Source organism: Colletotrichum paranaense (genome assembly GCF_030867605.1).
Source record: "Colletotrichum paranaense strain IMI 384185 chromosome Unknown Scaffold_21.1, whole genome shotgun sequence".
Classification (NCBI taxonomy): Eukaryota; Fungi; Ascomycota; class Sordariomycetes; order Glomerellales; family Glomerellaceae; genus Colletotrichum; species Colletotrichum paranaense.
This window is the reverse complement of record NW_026848979.1, coordinates 250,878-266,646: the sequence shown is the minus strand read 5'-3', so window position 1 is coordinate 266,646 and position 15,769 is coordinate 250,878. Positions and strand designations below refer to the sequence as shown.

General features: G+C 56.2%; 5 protein-coding genes across 5 annotated transcripts; 3 read left to right on the top strand and 2 right to left on the bottom strand.

Moving 5' to 3' along the window:
* Positions 1 to 779: 779 nt before the first annotated feature.
* Positions 780 to 2,808, top strand: CPAR01_15806 (uncharacterized protein; the record flags this gene model as incomplete). The annotated part of the gene is made up of 5 exons (XM_060500054.1): positions 780 to 889; positions 964 to 1,074; positions 1,129 to 1,216; positions 1,268 to 2,302; positions 2,356 to 2,808. The coding sequence occupies 5 exons, from the start codon at positions 780 to 782 to the stop codon at positions 2,806 to 2,808; spliced, it is 1,797 nt and encodes a 598-aa protein (XP_060341243.1).
* Positions 2,809 to 3,369: 561 nt separating this feature from the next.
* CPAR01_15805 (glycosyl hydrolase family 92) lies at positions 3,370 to 5,922 on the bottom strand (the record flags this gene model as incomplete). The annotated part of the gene is made up of 5 exons (XM_060500053.1): positions 3,370 to 4,368; positions 4,476 to 4,661; positions 4,715 to 5,197; positions 5,249 to 5,776; positions 5,839 to 5,922. 5 exons carry the CDS (start codon positions 5,920 to 5,922, stop codon positions 3,370 to 3,372), a joined length of 2,280 nt encoding a protein of 759 aa, XP_060341242.1.
* A 2,239-nt stretch (positions 5,923 to 8,161) lies between these two features.
* On the top strand, positions 8,162 to 10,739 carry CPAR01_15804 (uncharacterized protein; the record flags this gene model as incomplete). The annotated part of the gene is made up of 2 exons (XM_060500052.1): positions 8,162 to 10,379; positions 10,432 to 10,739. 2 exons carry the CDS (start codon positions 8,162 to 8,164, stop codon positions 10,737 to 10,739), a joined length of 2,526 nt encoding a protein of 841 aa, XP_060341241.1.
* A 753-nt stretch (positions 10,740 to 11,492) lies between these two features.
* CPAR01_15803 (exocyst complex component Sec5) lies at positions 11,493 to 14,750 on the bottom strand (the record flags this gene model as incomplete). The annotated part of the gene is made up of 3 exons (XM_060500051.1): positions 11,493 to 12,209; positions 12,263 to 14,358; positions 14,411 to 14,750. 3 exons carry the CDS (start codon positions 14,748 to 14,750, stop codon positions 11,493 to 11,495), a joined length of 3,153 nt encoding a protein of 1,050 aa, XP_060341240.1.
* Positions 14,751 to 15,571: 821 nt separating this feature from the next.
* CPAR01_15802 (uncharacterized protein) lies at positions 15,572 to 15,715 on the top strand (the record flags this gene model as incomplete). The annotated part of the gene is made up of 1 exon (XM_060500050.1): positions 15,572 to 15,715. A coding segment is annotated over one exon (144 nt), but the record flags the coding sequence as incomplete, so codon positions are not given.
* Between the last annotated feature and the right edge of the window lie 54 nt (positions 15,716 to 15,769).

Genomic DNA, 15,769 nt, shown 5'->3' with positions numbered 1-15,769 from the left:
AACATTAAAGCATGCGCAATGTGTGCGATGCGGTTGAGGTTGAATTGGTGTGGGATCACAGGCCAGTAACTTTCTAGCAGCCCAGTCGCATTTCCAAGTCGCGCCGAGCGTTCCCAACGACGGGGCCCGGGTGTCTCGCGCTAATGACAACCCGCGTGCCCCAGGAGGTGGCCCACTGACGGAGCTGTGGTCGTAGCTTCCGCACCCCCCAGCAGCCCAGCAGCGGAGGTCAATCCCGGTATGGGCGGTGGACACATGGGCGGGTCAGTGGAGGGTCACTGTGAGGTGGTGTTCACTGCTACCCCACACGCTCAAGCACGCTGTGAAACCAAAGCTTCAGGGGAGCTGCCGGTATGGACCTCCCTAACAATTAATGCAAAGTCATTGGCCACACGCGAATGATGCGCAGCTGTCACCTCCCGCGTACGTACCTGTGTTGTATGCTAAGTACCTAGGTAGGGACGTACCCCCAGGCTAAAGTACGGCGTCTGCAGCTTGACCTTTCCACCTTGGGCCTTGAGCCGCGCATACGTACCGAATTACGCACCTGTCACGAGCTGCTCATGACAACCTAAACCTCGCAGCACGGCCGTCGTCATCTTCTCTCTCTTTCTCTTTCCAGGTCTCTTTGACAATCATCTTCTTCGCTTCCCCGCCTTGCCACGTCCATACCCGAGCTTGAAGCTTGCTGTTCCGCCCTCTGCCTCTCCTGAACTTCGTCCTCCGACAGCCATGAGGTAGACGACATTCCTTAAACACAACAAACACCACCCTTCGCCATGTCCCGCCTCGAGGTCAACATGGCGGGCGGCACAGGCGAGAAGCTGACCACGGCCACCATCATCGTTGCAGGTGTCGCCGCCCTGATAGCCACCTTCCTGTCAGCCATGTAAGTCCTTGTCGTGCTGCCCTAACTGGCGCAACTGAGGCTAATGAGCAACTCGCAGATCCATCTTCCTCCAGTCGTATGCTACCTATCCCGCCCGCGCTCCCCCTCCAACGAAAGCTGACGCCTAGCAGGAAGAACTATCGAAAACCACTCCTCCAGCGATATGTCGTTCGAATCTTGCTCATGTACGTTGGCTGTCCCGTGAGAACACGATAAGCACCAGAGTCTAACGAACAAAGGGTCCCCATATACTCGATATCGTCTTGGACAAGCATGGTTTCTATCAAGGCTTCGTCTTTCCTCGACCCTGTCCGAGACATTTACGAGGTGAATATAGCTTGGTGGCACTTTATGTCCCACAAGTGCTAACAGAGCCAGGCTTTCACCATCTACACCTTCTTCCAGCTCCTTATCAACTATCTCAGCGGAGAACGCGCTCTGATCATCATGACCCACGGCCGCGAGCCAGTCTCCCACCTGTGGCCTATGCATCATGTGCTGCCCCGTGTCGACATTTCCGATCCTCACACGTTCCTCGCCATCAAGCGCGGCATTCTGCAGTACGCGTGGTTGAAACCCATCCTGGCTTTAGCCACCGTCATCATGAAGGCGACAGATACCTACCAGGAGGGCTACATTGGCGTGGAGTCGGGCTACCTTTGGAGCGGCATCATCTACAACCTCAGCGTCACCATCAGTCTGTACTCACTCGGCCTGTTCTGGGTCTGCATGCATGATGATCTGCTGCCCTTCCGTCCGGTGCCCAAGTTCTTGTGCGTCAAGCTCATCATCTTTGCCTCGTACTGGCAAGGGTTCTTCCTGTCTATCCTCGTCTGGCTCGGAGCCATCCCAGACAATGTCGAGGGGTACAGCCCCGATAACTTGGCCGCTGCCATCCAGGACGCCCTGATTTGTATCGAGATGCCAGCGTTCGCTATTGCCCACTGGTATGCCTTTTCGTGGCACGATTTCGCGGATAATAGGGTTTCCTCGGCACGGATGCCCGTCAAGTTTGCGTTCCGCGATGCGTTTGGTGTCAAAGATCTCATTGAGGACTCAAAGGAAACATTCATGGGCGACAAGTATGGCTACCGGTTTTTCGACTCGGGCGACAAGATCATGGCGCATGAAGAGTCTCGCGCCAGGTTGGGAAGACTCGACGAGGGCATGCGGTACACAAGAGGTGGCAAGGCAAAGTATTGGATCCCGACACCCGGTCAGGTCGATCGCCAGACGAATCGCAACTTGAACGAACGCGACCCCTTGCTCCAAGGAACTGCGGGCGGTCCGAGTGAAGAGTACAACTCTGCCAACGGCACCTTCAATGAAGGTCTCACCGGCGAGCCTGAGATTGACAACGACGATGAGCGTCTCTACGGCAAGGCGCGCGAGTTAGAGTTTGGTGATTGGAATGTGAGTACCGAAAGAATGCCATGACGACGATCAGTGTTGCTAACAAAGTACAGTACCCCGTCATCACTGCAAATGTCCCCCTAAGCCAACGGTACATGTCCTCTCAGGGAAGTTTAGGATTTGCGTCCGAGCCACGGTCGACAGTTGAGCGTCTACGTGTGTCTCCTCGGCCTAGCGAGCCAGCCGTAGTTACGATCAAGAAGAAAAAGAAGCAAAAACAGAAGCAAGTCGCTGCAGCTGAGACATCCCCCGATCGTACCGCCTCTGGGTCGTCATCCAAGCCTCAAAGCCCATCACCTCAGCCGACTGCAGCCGAGGAACAGGCTGAACCGGAAGCGAGTGTTTCTAAGTCGTACAGCGAGCCGGAAGCGTCTCCCCTTTTGCAAGAGGCAACAGCATCGCCGTGGGCAGAGAGCGAGCAAGAAGACGATTTCAATAAGAACTTTGGTGTCGGGGACGACGAGGAGATTAACAAGAATGTTTGGAGCGGTGGCGAGTCCCGCTGAAAGAGCCCGGAACAAGGTAGCTTTGCATTTTATAAGTTCGATACCCTTACTCTCGTGTTCTATGTTTCAGCAATATTGGCATAGCGAGGAGTTTGCGAGGAATACGAGTCCACTGTTCATCACCAAGGCTGATATTGGGGTTGCCGTATATCAATACATCTGGGTACAGTGCTGGTGTTTCCCTTTCATGAATATACATTAGATTCTCTTCGCCTCTGGTGTATTCCACCTTCACCCACGCTCCATGCCTCTATAGGGAAGAAATTTGTTTGATACTGTCACCAAGGCCCATGGCGTGGCGGGGAATGTCAGCTCGCTCTGAATTGCCCCGCTCCCATGGGTCACGGGTTCGAGTCCCGTTTCTTGTAAAAATCCAGGCTTCATTCACATGACGGCATAGGTCGGTCGGTATGGGCCTCCTTGGATCTTTCGTAGGCCCCCTATCGGGGGCTGAGCTTTTGCTTTTGGTCCAGATGATTGTCGTGATACAGGCAAGCATGTCTGTCTGTATCGCAACCGCAGAGCAACTCATCCAATCACCTCTTATCCGTCCCGCTCCTCTTATCGCCACCGCCGCTGCCGTTGCTGTCTCAGCGCCGCAACCTCCTCCTTCTGGCCACCGACGACACTCGCCGGGCTCGGTGGCAGCTCTCCCGAGGCCCACTCCACCGGCTCTGGCCCCAGCTCAAACTCCAGCGTCCCGCCCCCGGCAAAGATATCATCCCACGTCACCCACGTCTTGTCCCACGCCTGTCCGTTGACGCGCAGGCTCTGGACGTAGTACACGTCCTCGGACCCACCCGTCGAGGTAATCCTCAACTCGCGACCACCACCAAGGGCGATGGTCAAGTCGGAAAACCAGGGTGAGCCGATGAGGAACGTTGTCTGGCCCGTAAGGGGGTAGAGACCAATCATGTTCCAGAGCAGCCAGGATTCCATTGCTCCCGCGTCCGAGTTCCCCGGTAACCCGTCCGGCGTGGGCTTGTAGTACGACTTGGCGACGAAGCGGGCGTGGCGCACGGCGAGGTGCTGCTTGTTGACAAAGTTGAAGAGGTACGGCGTGCCGAAGGAGGGCTCGTTGCCCGGGTTGAAGATTGTGTTGCCGAACGCGGTGTTGCCTGCGTACCCGCCCGGTTCAAACGTCTTTTCCAGGCGCGCGGCGTAAAGCTCGGGTCCGCCGGCGAGGTCGATGAGGTGCGCGGCGTCGTGGTGCGCGTTGAAGGTATATTCCCACGGCGTGGCTTGGTAGTACGCCTCGGCCCAGTAGCAGCCGCCGCAGTCGAGGGGGTCTTGTGCCGGGAGAGGGAACGAGCCGTCTGCGTTGCGGGGGCCGAGGAAACCGTTGAAGCCGTGGGCCGTCATGTTTTCGTTCCAGTGGTTGCGCCAGTTGCGGGAGCGCTGTAGGTAGGCGTCCGCCGTGTCGTTTTGGCCCAGGCCCCGCGCGACTTGGGAGATGGCATAGTCGTTGACGGCATACTCTACCGCGCGGGTGACGGCGCGGGCGTAGGTTGGGGAGATGAAGCCGAGGTCGAGCCAGTCCGGGAGGGCGCCGCGGCCTTCCTTTGTGGATGAGGAGGGGTCGCGCGGGTCGTTGTTGGGTGGCGGGGGGTTTCGCCGTTTGTGAGCATGGCGGCGAGGCCGTCCGTCCAGTCGACGGCGCCGCGGACGTTCTTGACGTAGGCGTCTGCGAGGACGTTGTCTGCGTTGGAGCCGCCCTGGACGGCGCCATTGAAGAAGGAGGAGCGGGCGTCCGAGGCGTAGCCTGTGAAGCGCCAGATGTCGATTGTGGAGCGGATGAATTCTTCGTGGGCTTGGGGTTGGAGGATTTGGAGTAGGGATGTGGTGCAACGGAACTTTGTGTGTTAGATGTTGGATCACGAGGGAAGAAGGGTAGGGAGAGACATACGGTATCCCAGAAGGTGAAAATGTCATCGTAGTACGGCTCGGACGACTCCCAGAGCGGGTTCTCGCCCGTCTTGTTGGTGGGGAGGAGGTTCATAAAGTACAAGGCCGTGTACAGCTGGTCCAACTTGGTTGTGTTAGTCTCTGTCGTCGTCACTTTGGAGAGCACCTCTGTCGTCCACGCCTCGCGGGTTGCCGTCCTGACGGTCGAGAGGCTTGTCCCCGCGGGGATCTCGACGTTGACGTTGCGGCATGCTTGGGCGGTCGAGATGAAGGATACGCCGACGCGGGAGGTGACGGCCGGGTCAGCGAACGTGAAGACGGCACCTAGGCGCTGCGTGCGAGATTCGTACGAGGTCGCTTCATTGCCGTATGCGGAGAGGGCGTCTGATGTGAGGTCGGTGCCGAGGAAGGTTTTGAAGGAGGAGGGGTGCTGGTCAAAGTGGCCGCAGAAGAAGACTTTCCACTCGGCGGCGCGGTTCCAGCCCTGGTCCGAGGTCTCAGTCGTGGCTCGAGAACATGAAGGCGATGGACTTACATTATCGTAGTACCCGTATCCTTCGTAGTGAACCCCATCGCTGGTATCGAATACCTCGATTCCTCCGCCGAGGTAGTTTTGCCCAAGACCTTGCCCCCTGTACGATGGCAGAACATGCGAGACATCAACAATGATATTGTTGCTCGCGCCACTGCCATTGTTCCCAGGAAACGTGTACGCATACATCCCAGCCCTCTCCGAAGCCCCCAACTCCACCACGACCCCGGAGCCGAGGAACGCCCTGTAATGCCCGAGCTCCGTTTCATCCGGCCGGGCCCGGGTATCTGTGCTCTGGTTAACCTGGAGCGGGTTGTCGAGAACGCCTACCACGGGCATCTGGTTGACGACGCCGTACTTGGGCGCCCCGCCGGTACCCGACTCGTGGAGCATGGAGAAGCCGGTGACATTGCCGGCGGGGAGGTAGCCTGAGTAGGCGTCGACGCCGTTTTCGAGGTCCGGGCCTAGCTTGACCATGCCCAGCGGGCGGGAGACGCCCGGGAAGGTGTTTCCGCCTCCCACGGAGCCGGTCTGGGTGTCTGTTAGTCCTTGTGGTTCCACGGAGGCATTCTGTGTGAGTCTGGGAACCTCACGTCTGTTAGGACATGGCTGGCTAGGTCGGCGGACTGCGCTGCCACTAGGGTGGATGTGAGGTGGAGTAGAGCGGCTCGGCGCATTTTGATTATGGTCTCTTATGGATGAGTAACCCGATTCATACGAAACTCATACAAGACACGGGATGAAGCAGTACCTTTATACTCTTGTTATCAACACAGTGAGCAAAGTTGATCCTCTGGATCTACTTCCCGATGACACCTCAATCTGATGACGCAAGATAAAAAGGCAAATGAACGACAATGAGGGGAGTCTCATCAAAACGAAGGAATTCGACTCTCATGCGGAGGGCACGAAACGACGTTGCAGGAGCTTCCACGGGCCTAAAATCCAGTTGCTGTAAGGATCGTGAGAGGGAGAGGGGGGTAACGAGGGACATGCAACGTGCCAAAATGAGAGACTATGACTGGATCAGAGCCGTTGATGTGACGGTAGATGGAGGATGACGTCCCCGTAAAGATGTGAGGTCAAAAGAGAGTGTGTGAGAGAAGGCAGATAGATGAGAGTGTGGCCATTACTCTTCAAGACACACAAAGGAGATAGGTGAATACGGGCAAACAACCAGAAGCTTGGATGCGGTTCGGCATGGAAATGCCATGGTAGCGGCGCAAAGGTCTTGGTGTTTTGACTGGTTCGTCACAAGGGGGGAGCGTGGCATCGTAACCCACATCACGCTCGGCCGTCGCGTAGCTCCCCCCTGGTCTAGCTAGAACCGTAGGCGCCCGGCCGAGGGGGGCGGAAAAGACGGATGCGACCCCCAACATGTGGTAAAGTGGTTCTAGTATCTAATTGTCCGGGGTATCGTGCATGGGAAACGTCGCTCTTGTTGGAACTTGAGGTAGGGTTGCGGAAAGTAGACTTTCTGCCCCGAAAATCTTAGAATAAGATGCTCAAAGTATATTGTGAACCAACAGGTTGACAGGCATCTTGTGGAATTGAGTTTGGCTACGAAGATCAGGGGCCCCCAAAATGCCGAGACTCAAGTTCATTGGGGAAAAGGGAAACAGCTCCAACAGAGATATGGTCAGCCAGACGCTAGCGCATGTGGCGGGTTCTTATTATCTGAGACGGCGGCCGAGGTCACCCCCGCCGTGTCATTTGATTCGGCCCCGTGCCCGGAGTGACCCACTCCTTCGCGGCCCCCCGAGACACCCCCCGACGGGACTGCCCCTCCCCCCACCTTTTTCAGGAACGACTGAACACGAGCCACTGCCTCTTGACCACCTCACGTCTGGATAAGATGAATGTGAACTGATGATCTGTTGTCGGGAGTAGCATATTTTGACTATGTTTCCTCGCATCTCCCTTCAGCATTACGACTGGAAGAGCTCAGGCTGGCCGCTGCTGTACGATGCAGGAGGTGATTCGACCAAGTGAGGGCCTATGATGCGACTTTGCTAATGCACGTGTACATCTGCTAGATCTGAACAGTGCGGGCTTCGCATCCTTTGAATCTAGAGCTGGAGTTCAAGGTGCATCATTCGGATGGCCGGGTTTACTTCTTATCTAAAGTGAGTGTCTAGCATCGCTCAATTTATCTTTTCTGAGATGACAGATCTAAAGAGCTCTTTCGAAGGTACCAGTGTCAAAACAAGCTTGGTCACCTTGAATGGCGTGTATGTAGTTTAAGATCAAGCTCAATGTTGAGACAGAATTTCAACTCCAGTCACACACTCATGCCTTCCCTCACAGCTCTTCTTCTTCATCAAAACATGAAGGCCGTTAAAAACGTAAAGCCATTTCGTCGAGTGCACTTACAGAATCTGGCATGTATGAAGGGGAAAACATCGAAAGAAGCTCTCGTGGCTCACACACTCCAAGGTACTTAGGTACTTACGCAGTGGTGACAGACTTTGTGGTGGGGTTCTCACGTGACCAGAAAGGTCTGCTCGGCCCCACCACGAAATTTATCCGACATGGGAAGCGGTGTGAGAATTTTGTCGCTTCCAACGTCGGTGAGCCGTGGCAGAATCTGTGAATCGCATCGCATCGCGCCGGTCCAGCCTACGTTATCGTTCATTGTCGCCCACTGGTAAAAGCCTGGCGAGGCATTTCTTGACCGGTGGCGTCTCTGACCTGCTCCGTATCGAACAGTCAATCGCCTCGGCATCTCAGATTGCTGGTCCGTTGCCAATTCCTACATATCGACCTTGAAGGCAGAATTTCTTGGGCGGTCACCACCACTCTGCGGTGTGCTGAATCTCAAGTATCGAGCTGTAAGAGGTCAACGAACCAAGTTTGCGCCAAAAACAGCAACTCCCTTGGATTATTCAGCCTGGAATACGCGCCAAAGACTACATCATGGGTCGAAAACCAAACCCCGTGGTGGGGGAATATTTCACCCGGGGCCCCAAACTTCCTGATTCCAGCAACCGATACCCTCACACCTGCAAGTTGTGTGGTGAAAACTTCCCAAAGGGTCGAGGCGAGGTCCTACACAAGCACATTACGGAAAAGTGCCCAGCCATCACACCTGAAGAACGCATCAACGCCGCACTCGGTTTCGCCGGACTTCACTCCGGCTCATCAGCCCCGCGATCAATGAATCTCCCACTCAACCAGCTTGACGTCGCCGTCGCCGAGGTCGCCCCCGAAGCACCTGAGAACTGGTCTGCCCTCCGAACTCTCGCAGAAGCATCGCGACAAGTTGGAGAGAATGAGATGGGGGCGCCTTCAGCACTTGGTCGCGACCGATCCGAGTCCGCGGTTCGACAACTCGGAATCGGCTTTGAAGTCCAAGAGCAATTCACCCTCGAGAACCCGCCCTGCAGTTACGAAAATCGACCTGGTCGTGAGCGGAAGGGTGTGTCATTTTTTCTTTACTTTCATTCTCTTTGTTCACAAGGAAGGAGCGTTGCTTCATCTCACCTCATTATTCCGACTCAAACTCAGATCGCGAACTCAGATGAGCTGACTTTCACAGAATCCACCTCAAATGACAGCACCAACCCTCTCAGCTTCCTCACTACTGAAGAAAAGATGGAACACTTGCAGGCTGCCACTCAGCATCCAAACGACCCGCCTTTGGATTCATCAGATCTCACCGTCGCTGCCGCGGCCACTGCCCGTCTTACTCATTCCCTCATGGATCCTGAATTGCCTACTGCCGAGCACGGCGAACCGCTTCAGGTCGCCAGCCCTGTGATGGGATCAAATGAGGCACTCAAGCCAGACGCCGCTGTCCCTATCGAATCCCTCCCGGTACAAGCTATGCCTCAGCCACTCCAGCAGCCTCAGCAACCAGAGCAACAACCTCAACAACCCTGGGGCGAGATGACTTACATGACTACGAACCACATCCCCACAGTAGCAACTCACGTGGCCCCAACGTTGCCTCCTCCCAACAGAGGCGGCACTCGTATGCCAATCGGCAACGGAACGCAGAGCGAGCACAAGCGCAAGGCCTACAACCCGCTCCGGCGCAAGGAGGTCCAGGCCGCTCGTAAGAAGGGCGCTTGCATAAGATGCCGTATTCTCCGCAAGACCTGTGGCACCAATGATCCCTGCGACCAATGCCGAAAGATCCAAGGCCCGCGTCACTGGACCTACCCCTGCGTTCGCACTCGTCTGAACCAAGAGCTTACCCTCTACTCAGCCGCCTTGATAGTAGTCCTGGCGCAGACTAGGGTCAAGCACGCCAGACAGAAATACCAGTTGCTCTCCAACGGCACCTCTCTCGTCGTCTCTTTGTGGGAGGATAGCCCGAGCCTGACGCTCGCCGCTCTGCTTACCCCCCGCCCGCAGCCTCCTGTAGCCGAGGGCGAGACGGAAGAGCAGACGGCGAGCCCAGACACAAAGACGGACTTTCGAGTCGTCATGATTGACCAAGACAAGGAGGACCTCCCCGCCCGTATGGAGGAGTTCTTGAAGTTGATTCTGCCGACGCTTATCGAGCGCGAGCCCTCCCACTTCATGCAAGTCGTCTTGGCGGCAGCGCAAAAGTTTCCCGACAACAAGGCGACGGGCAAGAACTTGAAGCTCGCCATTGAGCTCTGGGGTCTCATTGAAATTCTCGACCGAGAGCGAGGCTGGTGCATATCTGAAGAGCGCCAGGGCGTCGTCGTACCCATTGGCCCCGAAGAATTTGCCGGCACCGACGACCAGGACATTTACAACCTCATCACCTTCCAGCTATCCGCCGCCACGGAGCGCAAGGCCAACAACGTCTCGAACAAGCTCATCAGTGAGCTTCAGCGCTGCCTGGAAAACGGCAAGGCCAAGATCAATTTTGACGTGTACCTTTCCATCCTCATCCTCCTCCACTGCCTGGAAAAAACCACCTGGACCTTCAAGGTGTGGGAGATGGACGACTTCCGCCAGCGCTGGCCCCTCGACCGCCCTCCCACCATGTACGTCAACCAGGGCCGGGACATTGCCGACCTCTTGAAGATGCTTCTCACGCTTCGAAAGTCTCATCCCAAGACGTTCCGGACACTTGATGGCCGGCTCAGCGTCGTCGACCTCGGCGAATCGGACTTTGACATCATGGCCGAGTTCTTCCAGGCCCTGAACCTCGAGTGTAAGTTTGAATTTCCTTGGATTATGAGAAGTAAGCTGACCGCCTCTCTTAGACGACGATGTTGTCCGCAAGCTCGAAACCTGCGCCTTCAGCCCAGAGACCTCACGCTCCCTCGAACTGCACTTTTGCAGCCATGTCCTGCTTCCCCCTAAGGAAGGCGACCATGGACACCACCACGCCGTCACGGCCTCCAGCTCCGGCCACAGCACACCTCCACCCCCTCACCCTCACGCTCCGCCACACCCTTCCACCGTCCCCGTGGCCTCAGCCTCCCCAGTTCCCGTCCCCGACACCCCCATGACGGGAGCCTCTCCCACCGCCCCTACCCCCACAGAGTCGCTGCCGACTGATCTGCCCTAGTATGGGGATTGGTCGTGGCGGCATTACACCGGACAGTAAGCTGCTGCTGATACAAATACAAAGAGGCAGTGTCCTGCTTGCGTTCATCACGCACGCACAATTCACGATGAATGACTGAAACGAAAAAAAAAGATACCTTTTCAAGGAAACACAAAAAAAAGCACCCTTAATGAATGTACGACTACTATCACCACCACAACCACCATCTCCATTGGAGACATGTCTTCATTGGCGACATGAAAGCAAACCCCATACAAAGGAACCAAAAAAGGAAACCACAGGACTTGGGTTGGCAGAAAGACTTTTGGCACTTTGGGAACAAGGGACTCATGGAAAAGCAAAAAAAAGTTTTCACAGTTGGCTTCTTCTCTTTAGATAGATGGGGCTGTCGTAAAAGACACATCAAAAGTTCACTTAGAATTCGTCACGGTAGATAGATACCCCCCTTTTAAGTCAAGATCACATTTTCTGCCCTCAACTTCACACCTCACTGCATCGTGACCACGTACATTGAATTCGTTTGTTTATTGCAAAACATGGGCTATCCGACATTGAACATTTCATCACTCATGCGCCCGCCCCAATCTGGCAGGGCGCGATTCTTCCCCAAGCGCAATGTAGGCCCAGGGCATCACACCCCGGAACCTCCAATACCTCCCAACCCGAAGGCTCTCTCATAACCAATTCATCCCCTACAACCTAATCATAGGCCCAGATACCTGACTTTCTCATTCTGCACTGAGGAGGGGGCCACTAGCCCTTGATACTCGCCGCAGAGTCACCGGTGCCCGTCCTCGAGGGTCCGATGCCGGGCCGCTTGATCTTCCTGAAGCACGTAAACTCGTTCTTGCTCGCCTCGCGCAGTCGCTTCAACACGCTCCTCATCTCGGGAAGCTCGCTCTGCAGGCGCGCGCGCGCGTCGTTATCGGTGCGCCCATCGAGCTCCTGGTAAATCTCGCTCTGGAGCGCCGAGGCACGGTCGGTGGTGTACTGGCTGAGCGTCTGGGCGACGAACTCGACGTCCAGGGTGGCCTGCATCAGCGCCTCGAGGGTGTATCTCTGTCGCGTGCGGAACGCCTCGAGAAGCTCACGGCTGGTTTGCTCGAGGAGGTACGAGAGCACCTGCGAGGTGAGCGTGGGTGCCGTGGTCGAGACTTGGGTGTGGACGAGCACGAGACTGAGGAGAGCTTCGTAGACGTAGGGTCTCGCTTCCCGCGGTTTCTGGCCCACCTCGGGGACCCAGTCGGGCGAGGCAACCCCGGCTCTGACAATGTTGCGCAGCTCTTCAATGGATGGGCGGGTGTATGATTGGAAGAGCCTAGCGTCAATCTGGCCCAGAACATCCTTGATCGTTTTGGATTCATCGCTAAGTTTGACCGAGAAGGCATTCTCAAACTGCGAGTTGAGACTCGGCACGACCTTGGCGCGGAGTGACTGCAAATTGCTGAGAGTAAGGAGCATACGGACGTTCTATACAGTATGTCAGTAGGTAGTTCTTCCAAAATGATACAAGTCAAACTCACCCTGTCTCCCGCGTCGAGTGTCGCTCTTCCGCCGCTGGGAGCGGGCGCGGCGGAGGCGACGATGGTGCCGTCCATATCCGTTGTCCAATCGTCGTCGGCCTTCTTGACAGATCGCTCGGCATTCTCCACCATGCCGCTCAACGCCTTATAGAGCGTCGTGACGTACTGGCTTCTGACCATCTGCAAGAGTTTACTAGGCGGTGGGAGGACAATATCCCCCGCACCAGGCTTTGACATGGCTTCGGATATGTACAGGATCTTCTGCATGCCTGTAAGCAACGCGCCTTCAAAGGCGGAAAAGCTCGAGGGCATGCGGGTGAGGTCGCCCAGTTCCGGTGATCGGTACCAGTCCTCGACGAACTTGATATTCTCAGCGTCCTTGTTCCATGCTGCGCAAAGAGCGGTGACGCATCGTTCTCTGGAAATGTTGACAAGCGTCTTGAGCCTGTCCAAGACGCCAGGGTCCAGTCCATTCGCGACGGGGCCGATGCTCGCCAAGTCGGACGCGCCCGAACCTACCAGGGCGAGCATCTTGGAAAGGTAGTGGACACCACTGACGGAATTGGACCACGGAGGCCAAAACGCTAGCTTCTCCCACGTCTCGCCGCGCTTGGGCGAAGGAGGAGGAATGTTGTTAGGGTCGAGGTTCAGCCGAGGATCCAAAAACCCGGTGGGTGTGAGGTTTCCGGCTCCTGCAGAGGGCGGGCTCTTGGGCGATAGGGGGAGGGGCGAGAAGAGCAACGAGATATCCTCGGGTGGCGGGCCCGCGAAAAAGGCAAAGACTGTTTCACGAATCAGGTCGACCAGCTCCAATGTGCCCTTTTGCAAATCTCCCGCACGCTCCTCTGGTAGCTGGTGATGGACTTGCGATTCTCCATTGTACCCCAAAGGCAGCGTGCGCTGAATCTTGCCCTCCAGGAAACCTTGAACCGTCTGCCAAAAGTCCAACACCTCTCCTAGGATGCCTTGTGCGGACAGGATACTCGACAGGAACGCCAGCATCTTTTCCCACAGCTCTATAACGTCGGCGGAGTCAGCCGAGGCTATCTTGTTCTCCACGGCCGCGCGCCCCAGAGACCGCAGATGCGATGCAACCGCGTGCGCTCCGGGCTTGTCGGCGTTGGCCAGACGTCGTCGGAGCACTTCCACCTCGACCTTGGAGCGGTCTGACGTTGACTGAATCTTGCCCTTGAGGTGGTCGTACCGACTAAGCAGCCAGACCCAGATGGGGTTGTCGTCGACGCCCAGCTCGAGAAGCAGACTAATCAACTCCATGTGCTGGTCTTGCTGACCCAGGTTGTCAGCCTTGGAGACGCTGTGGAGGGTGACGAGCTTCCGCCAGACATCCCGTTTGAAGGCCTGGATCTGCTCGTCCACATCGTGCCATATGCGTGCCGCCAAAACGATCTGATAGATGTCGGTTTGGCTCGAAGAGCCCGCAGCGGCGTTGGCAGCCAGTGCTCTTGCATCGTCTGAGAACTTGCGCGCCTTGTTGTACTCCTCCACGAGACTCTCGTAGTCTCTTCGTTTGATGCTCTCGGCAATGGCAGAGCTAAGTTCGACGTACTCCTTGAACTGATCCAGGTTCGCCGACACGACCTTGAGATTCTCCTCCTTCTCACGTCCTCCCAGCGCCGGACCCCACACATCTTCCGCCTTGGCAGAGACATCCAGAAGAGGCGCCTTGATGCCCGAGACTCCGTATTCGCTTTCCTTGACGAGGGCGTTTTTCTTACGAGCGTCCGAGGTGGGAGATGCGAGAGATGCGGCGAGGTTCATGCCGCCGTTACTGCCTCGGAAGCTGCTGCGACTCGCGTGGCGGGAGTGAGCTCGAGCACGGCCCGTGGTTGGCGGCGGAGGCGGCTCGGCGCCGCGATACTTCATCTCCTTGTACACATTATCAATGGTAGCCTTGGCCTTGACGAAGCGCTCAAAGTTGGTCTCCACCAGAACCTTAAGTGATGCGGATTTTTGATCGATTGACTGGGACAGCATGTCCAGGCCGGTCAACAAGCTTTGGGTGTCGGCAGTCGCGTGCATTTGCGAGAGGAACAAGGCGGGAGAGAAGGTGGTCGAGGACAAGAGGAATCGATTGCCTGGACGCATGTCAGTCTTGCTGGTCATTATCACAATATCGAGCCCACGTACGCAAGCGCGGATCGTCCTGAATGGGGACTCCCAGCTGGCGGAGGGTCCTGACGACACTGTCGGTGGTGCCCAAGGGATCGGGCTCGTCGCGCTGGACAATGTTGGCGACACCTCCCTTGTCCGACTGGGCGCCGGGGATTATGCTGCGTCGGTCACTGACGGCTCTCTCAAGTGCCTGATATCGCGACTTGCGGCGCTGCAGCTTCGCCTTCTTCTCGTCCTTGGCCTCGTCCTCATCGTCGGATGCATCGCTCTGGTTCTTCTCGGCTGGCCATTCGTCGGGGTATGGGTTGGGGAGCTGGTAAAAATCCAGAATAGTTCTCTCGTAATCTGACGACATTATGGGGTATTGGTATCACGAATCGTGGTGGTAATTCGCAAAGGAGGAAAGCGATCGTTGTTCCAGCCGGCCGAGGAACGGCTGGGGGCTCGGCGAGGGAGCTTGTTGCTTGCAGTACGTGTAGCCGTTTCAAAGGTACAAGATGAATAATTCCATTGGCCAAAGATGAACGATTGACAAAGCCGCACAGAGGCAACCAGGGTGCCGGAGGTGCAAAAAGCACTGCGCAAGTGCAACAAAGTGAGGTGCAACTTGATGGCGAATTGTTTGCGTTCAGTTCCAGGTGGCAGCTAGCTCACTGCTCAAACCTAGGTAGAAAGGTACCTTGGTGACAACGGTGCAGCCCACTTGCTGCATTCTGTGGCACACACCGAGGACACCTCGCTCACCGAAGCAGAGCTGGGTTTTGAGAGGTGAGTTCGGTCAGGCTGGTCCTCAATCGGCCGGAAAAGTCCATGTCCGTTCCTGCCACCCGAAGAAAAGTTGAAGGGTGGGGTCTGCCCAGCCACAGGGTGCTGTAGGTGTGGCTCAACTCGTGGCTAAACCTTCGGCAGCAGTCGGTGCTAGGAGGTCGGTCATCGATAATCCCGCGGGATGTTTTCTTATGCCTTTGAAGACACGCCGCCGCTTTACTGGAGATCCCACTTTCGGAATGTTCAACCTCGGATAAAGACAACTCAGGGAACAAGATACTATGGAGATGTACAAGACTGTATAGAAAGCCACATTCACATCTTTCAGAAAACGTCGTTTTCAGTTCTGTAGAGTTCTCAAGATGGTAGAATATAAAACATCATGAATGCATAGAAAGCCAATCAAGTTTTTTTTTCTGCAGCAGAGCCGCTTACACCTGCCGGTGCAGCCAAGACCCCTGCGGTAAAGCGGCGGTTTATTTTCTCACCTGTCAAATCCGGCTGGCCGCCGCTGGCGTCTCTGCTACTAACACTTCCTTCTCCCGACCTTAAAATTCCCGTCTCCCGATAAACGACCAATCCTTCCCACCCGACCACTCTCCTCCG